The sequence below is a fragment of the Saccoglossus kowalevskii genome, chromosome 21, assembly GCF_978046115.1.
Source record: "Saccoglossus kowalevskii chromosome 21, keSacKowa6.1, whole genome shotgun sequence".
Taxonomy (NCBI): Eukaryota; Metazoa; Hemichordata; class Enteropneusta; family Harrimaniidae; genus Saccoglossus; species Saccoglossus kowalevskii.
In genome coordinates, this window is record NC_140661.1 from 7,792,970 (window position 1) to 7,804,971 (window position 12,002).

At 32.6% G+C, this 12,002-nt stretch overlaps 1 protein-coding gene across 3 annotated transcripts in view; it reads left to right on the top strand.

Moving 5' to 3' along the window:
• Positions 1 to 12,002, top strand: part of LOC100329102 (semaphorin 5A-like protein) — a 74,287-nt gene that overhangs the window by 40,604 nt on the left and 21,681 nt on the right. For all 3 annotated transcript variants that reach the window (XM_085494774.1, NM_001171245.1, XM_085494775.1), the window contains 11 exon segments: positions 4,067 to 4,099; positions 5,101 to 5,209; positions 5,520 to 5,577; positions 6,408 to 6,543; positions 8,552 to 8,694; positions 8,808 to 8,878; positions 9,417 to 9,496; positions 9,593 to 9,640; positions 10,378 to 10,454; positions 10,621 to 10,704; positions 11,425 to 11,648. In XM_085494774.1, the coding sequence (XP_085350900.1) occupies positions 4,067 to 4,099; positions 5,101 to 5,209; positions 5,520 to 5,577; positions 6,408 to 6,543; positions 8,552 to 8,694; positions 8,808 to 8,878; positions 9,417 to 9,496; positions 9,593 to 9,640; positions 10,378 to 10,454; positions 10,621 to 10,704; positions 11,425 to 11,648 (1,063 nt within the window).

Genomic DNA, 12,002 nt, shown 5'->3' on the forward strand with positions numbered 1-12,002 from the left:
CATTCTCTTTTAAAGTCAACAAATTGATCAAGTACAAGTATGTTTTGTTAGGGTCTTAAAAAGAGTCTATTTAACATTCCTAAGTCAAGTGTAAAGCAATGTTCCCACAAGCCACCCTAAATAATGTACTTGTCTTGTAACCATAGAAATGCACTTGTCTTGTAACCATAGAAATGCACTTGTCTTGCAACCATAGAAATGTTTCCTCTTTTACATACTATATTTGTTCTATTAGAAGAGCATCTCCACTATGAACCCAAAGATTGCTTAAATTGTATGATGAGCCATTAAAATATTACTTATTTTGATCATAAAAGCATATGTGTAATTTAAGTGCATACGCTACTAAGAGAGCAAATCAGAACACTTTATTATACATATTAAATGCTCAATCAAAGGGCATCATTTACAGAATAGAAGAGAGTTTTATGTTGGTGTACTGAAAATATATATCTATTAAAGAACCAGCATATTATACATATTAATCAGGGTAATCAAGCCTCCTCATCATAACCCAGTAATATGCTGAAAATAAGAAAAACAAGAATTCAGACATGTCCCCCTCCCCCATTAATACTTCTCACCAGCCTATCCCCTCCCCCCATTAATACTTCTCACCACCCTGTGTTTGGTAAAACTAGTATTGACTTTGTAAATTTGCCACCCTACATGATTGCTAGTACTGGTATTGACTTTGTAAATGTTTCTGTCAAAACCAATCAAAAACTGCTTGATAAACTAATAAATAATGGCTGTTTAAGACACCTTCGGCGTTGAGGGCGCCCTTCAGATACCTCACCACTTCAGACATGTACTGTATCTTAGATTTGAACCAGTGATGTATGAGAGCTGTATATAATGAATTTCTATTTTCTAAAAATTTGTCTGTTTAATTGGAACACAAATAGTTAGGAGGATGTTTTGGTTTGACCAGAAACATATTCCTAAATATAGCTTTATACTTTATTGGCTGCACAGTCTTGATCAAGTTGATCTGATTACAATCTGTGGAATAGACCTGAATAATTTAGGTTACGGTATTATGTGATTTATTTAAGGGCAGTAGTAGTTGCGCCACATATGTGCAAGATGTGTGTTGAAAATCAGTGATTTACCCACAACCCAATACATTCTACCAGTTGCAAGCATCAATTTTGAAGTTTTAGACATTTGTATTTAATGAGAGTTAAATTCCCATTCATTTTATCACATTGTAAACAAAGTAAGTAAAGTTAATAAATATAAAAGTATACCAGTACTGATATTAGGATTCATATCAGTAACAACTTTATAATGTCACTGAGCAAAACATTGAGATATGAAGAAATACATTCTACATTAGAAGCAATTGGAAATCTGATCTTTTTCTATGATCAAATTCTTGTTTTGTAAAAAATTCATTGACTGCAATTTTCAGCTTCATTATTGTAAGTGTATTATTATCTCATATTATTGACAGTATGAAAAAAATGATATTTAGTTTTTGAATTGGTCCAAACCTTCTTAAAATCACATTCCCATTTTGCTAATATGTAAAATATCACTCCCAGAACAAGCTTAATACATAAAAAATGTAAAAATTATATTGAAAGTATATATCCTACCCTTACTTTCCCACCCATTTTATTTTGAGAGTACTGGAGGGTCTTAATTTTGAGACCAACATATCTAAAATGTACATGTAACGGATCTTCAAGGATAAACAAAGCCTTCTAATTTGGTGCATGTCTGTTGTTTACAAATCTAGCTAATTGCCCATTTGAATTCATATTCTGAAGCTAATTCCTCCACAATCTCACATTTGATGATGTATGTATTGGTCACAGATTTGCAAAATTGAAATGTAACTTTAAACGACTGCTTTTGTATGAATTGGATTGATGATAACCATCCTGGTCAGGGTTTAATCATATACCTGGTAAATGTCAATAGTAAAAAGAACCAGGTGTGAAAAAAGTCATCTCAGAAATTTGATAGACTGATTTTGTTGGGATCCTGAGTCAAAATCAAGGTGAGTCAGATTCTTGACTGATGGGGATGTTGGTCTACAAGAAAAATTAAAATTGTTTGCAACTGTATAGGAGGCACAATAAAAAATGTTTTTGCTTCAGAAAACCTTGTTTTTACAAAAAGCAACTTTTATTTTACCAAATTACAAATTCCATTACTAATAAGATTTTTTCAAGATCACTATATCAAAAAATCAGCACAACTAGTTGCAAATGTTTTTGCATCAGTGGCATGTCATATCAGTTAAGAGGGCACACTGGTCTACATAGTCTTTATCAATGTTTATGTCTGGCTTGGTTTCCACCTAATAGTTGAGTCGCTGACAGTCTTAGGTGTGAAATATAGTGCCTGTGCTGTTAAGTCTCAATCGTACCATTGTTTGTTCCATACTTGAGGCTTTCATGTATCAAATTATCTCAAATCATGCATGAAAACTCATTTCCTTTCTCTAAAATTTAATGACTTCTCTGTTTTCATTTCTTATATTTGTTAGAAAGTACTTTATTTCTGTGTGAAAGTTGTTTTAGGGATTGCAAAGTCTGAGTGTAATTACAGTCGCAACTAAAGTCAAACTAAAATTTCGATCTTACTGGTTGGGACAGTGTTTTGGTGACAATAAAGCCTATGGTTTGCCTGCAATATTAATAAACAAAACAAGTATTACCCCCCCCCCCCTCCCCAAGTATATTAAATACACCACTTAAAATGTTTTATGACCGTCGTGTAATTGACTGTATACTGTTCACCAAATTCCATCTTTCAACATTTATTTTGTGATATGATTTGCATGTGTGAAGCAATGTGCCACCAAGGCATATATCATGCACATTATATATATTCATATTACGTGCTTTGGGAAAAAGTCACCACAAAACTGATAGATGTAAAAAATGATTTGTATACATTTATACTTGCTTTATGTTTTATTCTGAAATATGCTCTTAATATTAATTTACTAATATTATGACTCCAGTAAATTAGTTTTTTATTTGTGTGTAAATTTTGAGACAGAGCCATTACGTGTAGGTTAAAGGTGTTTCAACTCAAGACCCTTAAGCATTTATTGACATTTGTTTGTTCGTGCAAAAATTTTGTTCAATTAATTTTTATTTCAATTTTTAGCATGAGTAGTAGTCAAAAACCGGTCACTGGTAGCATAGTGGTTGTCGCATCAGACTCATGATCGGTAGACCCAAATTCAAATCCTACTATAGGCTGAACATTAAAAGGGTTGACCCCTACCCTGGGTGAGTGTGCCTCAGACTCAATGGGAAGGCCAATCCACTGGCCAAGATTTATTCATTAACGAATGTGACTTTGGGGGAACCTTGGTTAAGGTCTGCAGGTGCTTGTGTTTGACCGAGCCTGGTTGACGCCAGGATAGCGCATTAAATTGCCATTTGATAGGGAGATGGCCACACAGCCCTGTCATGTAGTCCCAAACAGAAAATGACTTCAATGTCAGCACTAGCACTTGCAATTTGCACATACAAAAAAAGTCAGGAGAGACAACAGTGACATTCAATGTCCGTAACTGTCGCCTGGCACAAAAATTTTTAAAAAATGAGTACCGTAGTAGTCAAGTTTAAAAAGTTATGGTATCCCATAATTCCATGGTGCATACAATAATTCCTTGAACTTACCAACAATTGTTATCATGAAGGATCATGAAGCTCTATGGAAGGATTGACAGGGATATAGTAAATTCTGTGAAGTGGGACTTTAATGCCAACCTTGTTATAAATTTAAGATTACTTAAGTTCTTATGTTCTACTTGATTTCCAAAACCCATGTGCTCAACTTTTACAAGTATTAAAGGTTGATCCATTTATCTAACTTTGGTGTATTTTCTTTCACCTTTCTGTTTGGCATCATTTTAATGAAGTAATTGTATACATTTTGGAATTTATATGGATCAAATAGAGATTAATGAAGACTGTTGTTGGTTAACCAAAAATACACATGTTTTCCATCACTTGATTTGCCCTAACCTAAACCTAACTTTCAAAAATTTAATACATATATTTGATATATATTTCTATTTTGTTTTTTACAGACTATTTATTCCAGAGTAGCCAGAGTATGCAAGGTAAATTATTTCTATACAATACATTATTTCACTATTCCTAACCAATCAAACTCACAGTGTATCTTTCTACTATTTTCTTTACTGACAATACTTGCCTAGTACTCTACATCATAAATTTTGTATTGAAAATTGTTAGTCTTACTGCAATATATATTGCTTCATTTACTAAGATGTAGAAATAATAAAGTGAAAATAAAAAAATTATACTAAACTAGACCCAACTATCGGTAGCTCTAATCACATATCTACCTTAAGATGTGTTCAGCAAAACTGTCAGCATTTTAGCTGGCCATTCTAGGGGACAGACATATGAACATTTTCACCACCTGGCAACCATCACAGTGAAAACAAATGCCGAAAACTCTCAGAAAACTGTTGTTTGAGATACGTTGTTGAGACCCTCCTGAACTGTGTAATTAGATTATCCTTACATATGCAACATATAAAAATTTGGTTGCTCAGGATTACTTCAAAATTGAGTTTGTGCTGTTCTTTGACTTGAGCTGTTTTCACAATCTCTTCAACCGGCATTCCACAGGAGCATGTGCAAAACCTATAGAAATACATGGTACAGTGATGTATGTCTTAGAAACATAGAACGCTTTGTGACATAGCTCCACCCCAGAGAATAGACTATATTCTGTTCACTGTGAGATCCTGTGAAATGGAACATAAAAACAGGACAAACAAATGTAATAGTGTCAAAACATTGTGTATGATTCAACAAATGTAGTTTTTTGGAATTTTTTCACTTTTAATAATGTGCTGTATATGATTGGTCAATTTTGATGAAGAAGGATATTTCAATGCCATATTCCCCTTCGAAAGATCAGCATTTTTGAGCTGTAAAAAAAGAAAATTTAGTTCAAAATCAAATCATTTGATACATTTGGGAGGCATTCGCTCCACACATTTCACACAATATAGTAGTGACAGTAAGCTGTAACCACATCACACTTTATAGTCTTGTAATTAAAATATATTGTAAATTTATCCCATAGAATGATTCTGGAGGTCACTTTTTACTGGAGGATAACTGGACAACTTTTACTAAAGCACGTTTAAATTGCTCACTTCCTGGAGAATTTCCATTTTATTTTGATGAATTACGTAAGTTTTTAAAAATTCACACCAATATATCTTAGGTTTCTTCTTTATAATTTCTATAGTCGATCACTTGATGGTGTTATTTCATCATTCATCTCAAATAGTACAACATAATTTGGGGCAAGTTGTATAGGCAAAATAGTTTTTGTGTTTCGTTATCTGAATTTCAGAAAGAGTTCCATAAGGCCCCTAACCTAAACCCTAACACTCCAGCTTCAATGTAATTGCATTCGCCTCTCAAGATCGATTTATAGGTGTTGGGGCCCAAAAGAACTCTTGCCTGAACTTCTTACAAGTGTCTTTCTCGTTACAGAGGGTACATTTTATATTGAAGAAGAAAACTTGACTTATGCAGTTTTTACAACAGTCAAGTGAGTAATGGTATTATGTTTTGAGTTAGTACTTGGAAGATGTTGATGGTTTACTATTACATTTTATGTAAAGTCACTAAACCCTCAAACATTCAATCTGGTGAAACAAGCATGTAGAGTATTTTCTATGAGATGCATGCAAGTGTTGTATCTTAAATACAAATGAATTTGTTGGTGATGCTCACAACTACTTTTTATCAGTGCAACCTATGACTTCTAATGTGATCTGTCTAGCATATCTGTATATCGATGTGTTCCAGTGGGCTGGAAACTTTGGTACTGATTAGATAGGTGAGGTGGCACATTGTTGACCTGTTGGGCTCTATGTCCCTACATAGTGTAAGCAGCCAATAAAAATGGTATGGTACATTTTGTTTATGTGCTTCAAAAAAACAATATTATTTTTGCACAGTTGAAAACCAATAATAATTTTACCTCTTCATTTTTGGTATGAAATCTGATAAGTTTATAAGATAAATGACCATAATTTGAAAAAAAAGCACTTTTTTAAAGTACACTTATCATAATGTTATACTTGTCAAACAAGCTGAATTGATGCCATTGGTCTGAAGTTAATTGATGCTCAAAACTGTGAATGATTTCTGTTACTGAAGAGTAATTTATTTTCATTTTTAAATAAGTTTTGCAGAGTTAAATGAACAAAGATAAAATCAAATTAGTTTTCTGCCTTATGGTTTGCATGTTATAAATTTGGAAAAATGAATTACTGTACATGTGTCTAATCTAATTAAGGTATTTAGCAAAAACTAAATTCTAAAAGTAATTCACAGTAATAGTTAAAACTTTGTTTATTGTCTATCAAATTTTAGAAATAGTATACATGGTTCAGCAGTATGCGTGTATGATACAAAAAACATACATGATACATTTACTGGGGATTTCAAATACCAAGAAAATGCGCAGTCAGCATGGGTTAAAATAAATAACCCTGAACCAGACTTTCAGGTAAGTGTGACTGAATTTACTTAGTGTTTGTGATCAACCAGAGAAAGTGAAGTTGATGCATGGAAATATTGAGTTTCCTGTGTTGGTCTCATTGGTTTTATAACCTTATTTTTTACCTTGCCCGTACCATCAAAAATTTTGTCCAGCGTTGTCGTCGTTGTTGTTGTCGTCGTCGTCGTCGTTAATAATTGTTATTGTGTGCATAATAACTTTACTAATTCTATTCCAAACTTTATCAAACTTGGTCACCTTATTCATCAGTATAAAGTCTTCCCTGAGTTTGAACAACAGATGTCCTGTATGAAAATATGCAAAAATTGAGAAAATCTGATAAAATATTTTGACTGTTTCTACTTGACTGATCACTGGTGATACACATCAAAGGTCACTGATCTCAGTGGAAATATGCATTGTTGTATGTGTTCAATGAAGCAAATGATTTATCTTGTAATAATATCCTTAGTAATGTATCTCAGAATCCCATACTGGGTTTCAAAACCAACTCATGGAGAGATTGCACAGTCTGATACACATTTGCAAACCTACCAATAAATTCTTTACAGAAAACAAGATGTCAGAAAATCAATATAAGCACTCCTATGAACTGAGTGCCAAACTTTGATCAAGATCTGAAGCTAATAGAAAATCTGTTTAGTTCAAAGTTATCAAATCAAAAACAATACATAAAAAATACATTAAAAGCAAAACATTTCATCCACATTTTAAAAAGAAAAATATTCTAAAATATATGTATTCTGTATTTGACAAACAGTTCATTCGACAAATGAAAACTCACAGGATTATGTTTCAGCTATTAGAACAGAATGATAGAGTTTTTATAATACTAGTTTAAAAACACACTTCAAAGATTGCAGTGTTTGAAGATGTAGATTCTCAGGAAGCAACAGTACTGTTGACTTCTCCCTCCACTGGACACCAACTAACTATTTAAGTTGATTTGCATACAAAGCAGAGCTTGCAACATGATAGCTATTCATAAAGAGTGTATTTTTTTACTTTTCATATAATACAGTAGTCACACAATGAGGCAGTTCATATTTGTCTCAGTGAATCATTAATTTTTGACAGACACTTGTACAAAATACTTGGACTAAAGCCAGCTAAAATTTTCTGTTATCTTGCATGTTTTATGAATCTATTCACATCTAAATGCAGCACTTTTTTTTTTCAATGAGACATTTGTTTTTATACTAAAATATCTGAATTACTTTGAAGAAAGCTGGAAATTATGTCCCTTAAAATAATTAAACAAATAAGGCACCATTGTTTTTGTAAGATATTTACATCTTTTAAGGACATTCGGTAGAATGATTCCCCACTGTTGGTTCAACCCCAAAACTTGTTTGTATTCAAAATTAATTATGACAATGCATATTTATATTGAAACAAACTATGATAAAGGGAATTATATTATATAACAAAGGGCAAGGTCACCAGAGTTCAACTATGTTTTGGTTTTAAACCCAGACTCCATATTTAGTACTAGTGACATTAACATGATGTAATCCATAAACCTTTTGTTGACTATGGTAGTTATTTTTTATTCCTGCCAAAAATTTTATCAAATTTTCTGTAAATTTCAACTTAATTTTGAATCATACTGACATTGGCTTTTAGGTTTTGATTGAAAGGTTTTTCGATTTCTATCAAGATTTCAGAAGCAGACTATACAGAAATATTTTGAGGATAGTGGCCAAAGTTGACATTGACGTTCAAAATGGTTCAATTGTTCTAATTAATTAAATTAATCAATCGATTCACCCTTTAAACGCCAAAATAAACCTTTGTTATTTTTCATAAATAGAAACTTTTTTTAAACAAAATTATGAGCAATTTTACCTAAAATAAATAAATGAATTAACTTATTGGTGTGATAAATATTTGCTGCTTAACAATTTCAAGATTTTTCTTTAACATTGAAATTTATGAAAATTGGAAGATCATGAATTGTTTCAATATTTGTTTGCGTTATGTTGTACTTTTGCAGTGTGATACAATGGGTCCAGATTACGGTAAACCACAACAAACTGTGAGGAAGTTAGAAGATGCTAGAAAGTATCAATTGATGGATGACGCTGTACAACCTACACAAGCTGTACCATTATATTATGAACAAAAACATGATGAAAGGTATGATGTAATGAAAATACTACCTCCAGCAATCAAACCTACCAGTACTTATTCATGTACCCATATTTGTTAATTCTATTTGAAATATTATGTGAATCATTGTATTTTTGTAGGTTTACTGATATAGTTGTGGATATTGTGAGAGGAAAACATCAAACATTTCATGTCATGTTTATTGGTACAGGTATGTAGGTTGTAATTATGTTTTCAGAGTTAGAAGTTTGAAAGTATGTACCCAGTAGATGGTGAAAAGTGTGTGAGAACTTTAGGGTGGAGTGGTTAGTTTGGATTCCAATTGACAGATTAGTTATAGTGAAAATGACAGTTTGCTGATGGGGTGTGTTGTGGTAATCAGGTAGGGCTAATGATGCGTAAGATTTGATAGGTGGGAAGGGTGTGGTATTTGGCCAGTGGGATGGCAGGTGCTTGTAGAATCACATAGTTGTGGAGGTAATCCAGAACAGTGTGTGGTAATGCCAGTTGGTCACTGAGAGGGTGTTTACTGGTAGTAGTTTGCCAGTGGGATGGTGTGTGCTGGTGACAGTTGGCCAGTTGGATCCGGTGCCATCTGTGTACAATGAATTGATGCCGTATTTTCACAATTATGTTTTGATTTTATGGCACATTAAAAATTACTATTTCTGGTTGTGTCATTTGGAATATAATAGTCTCTGGTCAGTCCTTATGTAATGTCCACTTTTCCAATATCTTTTAATACATAGAATCTGGTATCATAAAGAAAGTGAGCAAACCAATTGGTAAAACAGACTCCTGTGTGGTAGAAGAAATCCATCCATTTGATGTAAGTTTACATTGATTCTCCTCATTCATATGACTTCAATCGAGAGGTTCAAATAATAGAATGTCATATAATATGTATTTCTCAATTCATTGATAGGATGGTGATTTACAACCAGTTAAAAATATCAAGTTACTCAGCTCTCAGGTAATACAACATTTTTATTTCAGTGCATAAAAAAAACATAAATTTGAATAAAGCTTTCTTATACTTTCTTTTAAATTAGTAATTTGATTTTAATAATATGATAAATCTTCAGATGCTGTTGTCAAGTGCTGAAGCATGCCCTTAAGTTTTCTCATATGATATGATATTGTTCTATAGACTGTTGCACTTGTTCATGTTTTGCACACATGTACATGTACAGTGACTAGTTGGCAAGAACCGGTCGCTCACACACAAATGTATAATAACAGCATTGTTTAATTGCTGCTGTTGTATTAAATATACATGTGTCTCTGTTAAAACCACAGGAAATGTTGTCACAGTAAATCTAGGAACTAGTTCTGATCAGTAAGCAACATTGTTACCAAACATTTGCATGCTGTTGGCAAAAATGTAAACAAATTATGTAACAGTGCTTGATGTATATAATTATGTATGGTGATGTTTTTTGCACAGAATATTTACCTTATTAGAAATTACCGATACTAATTTAATATATGGAACGATTGTGCAATATTTCTCAGAATCATGTATATTTCAACACAGATACATAACAAGAAAGTTCCTTGCCCAGTTCTCTGGGTTACAAGTGGTTTGATCAGTAAACTGTATATTAAACATACTTCAGTTTATACATTATCCTTGAAGTGACTTCATAAAATCATTTATGAGTATCTTTGATATGCCTTAGGTCACATAGATTGTTTTTTTTTTTATAGGGTGCCCTCTATGTTGGTTCTGAAAGTGGAATAATGAAAATTTCAGTACATCGCTGTCACACGTACAGTTCCAAAAGGTCAGTTGATAGAGAGAAAAAGTATAATTTACACTTTTCTGTAGAGTACAATTTGAATATATTCCTGTTAAGGAACTTATAAATGTACAATATCTGTTACTAAAACAGAAAATTAGTATACTCTAGTTAATGTCTTTGACCAAAATAATTAAATTGGTGATTTTAGGAGATGTCTGGATGCTATGGATCCTTATTGTGGCTGGGATTCTAAATTGGGTTCATTGGGACAATGTGTTACTTACGATGAAAGGTAAGAAAATCCTGAATATTTTTGACGTTTTGTCAAAATTGATGTTCATAAACTAACATAGTGACATCAATGGGTAATAATGTGTGAATTAAAAACGAATTCACTCAACAAAATATTGAGCACTGTCAATTGGAAACACAGTGCTGGATGTATATGAATAAGGGAAAGTTATGTAACCATGGCAAAACATGACTACTAAATGCTAAAATTCATATCATTAAAAGAGTACTCTTCTGAACAATAAATTACCATATTCTGAATTTTGGGACCTTGTTTTGTTGTTTTTCACTGACAGCAGTGTTATTAATTAATAGACATGTTAATGTGAGGTTATGACGAGGATACCACAAAGTATGCATGAATACAGTGCAGAGAGTATCGACTGATGTGCAGTGTCCAACGATGCAACCATATACTGTGTTTGTGCAAACTTTGGGTTTCCTTGTAATAACCTTATTATACATCTTTTCCTGTCAAGAATACATCACGGAAATGCTGAAATCCAACAAGTATAAAACAGATTTAGCGAACTTCTTTGTGTGGGATCGGTCAAGCCCTGTGGGCTGCCATGTTTGCTTACGTGTGTAATTGTTCCATATTTGAAATTTGCATTTCCTAATATGGTAGGATGCAAATACCCAGTGCAATACCGCAACTTACGGTGACAAATGTATAATAATAAATAATATACTGGTCTAATGTATATACAATTGTATTCAGTGTTAATATAGCACATTGGCACCAAGATATGTCAAGTTGTCCCATATTACATGGTATACCAGTAAATGGTAGATTTGGTAATTGGTCAGACTGGGAGCGCTGTAACAAGATGCATGGTGATGACACACCATGTATGTGTAGAAAACGTCAATGTAATAATCCATTGCCAGAATGTGGTGGTAAAGAATGTAAAGGAGATTATATACAAGTCATCAACTGTACAGGTAGTTACATCTAACTATTTGAATACTGTCATTTTCCTATCCAGAATTTTTCACATTTTGGATGTATTTTTTGTATGCTGTGAAACTATTTTATTTTCATTGGCATTTAATTTCACTATATTGATGTTTGGGTCTTTTCACATTTTACAATTACTTTTATTGTTATTTTACATGTTCATGTGGATTTAATTTAGTAAATTTTACTTATCGACAAAAATAGTGAAATTAAAGCCAAGTAAAAAATTAATGCATTTACAGTATATAATTTCTTTGTTAATGATCAAAAAAATTTTGGTGGAAAGTGATGAGAGTTGGCTTTCGCAAATGATTAATGACAGGGTGTGGGTAAATCCT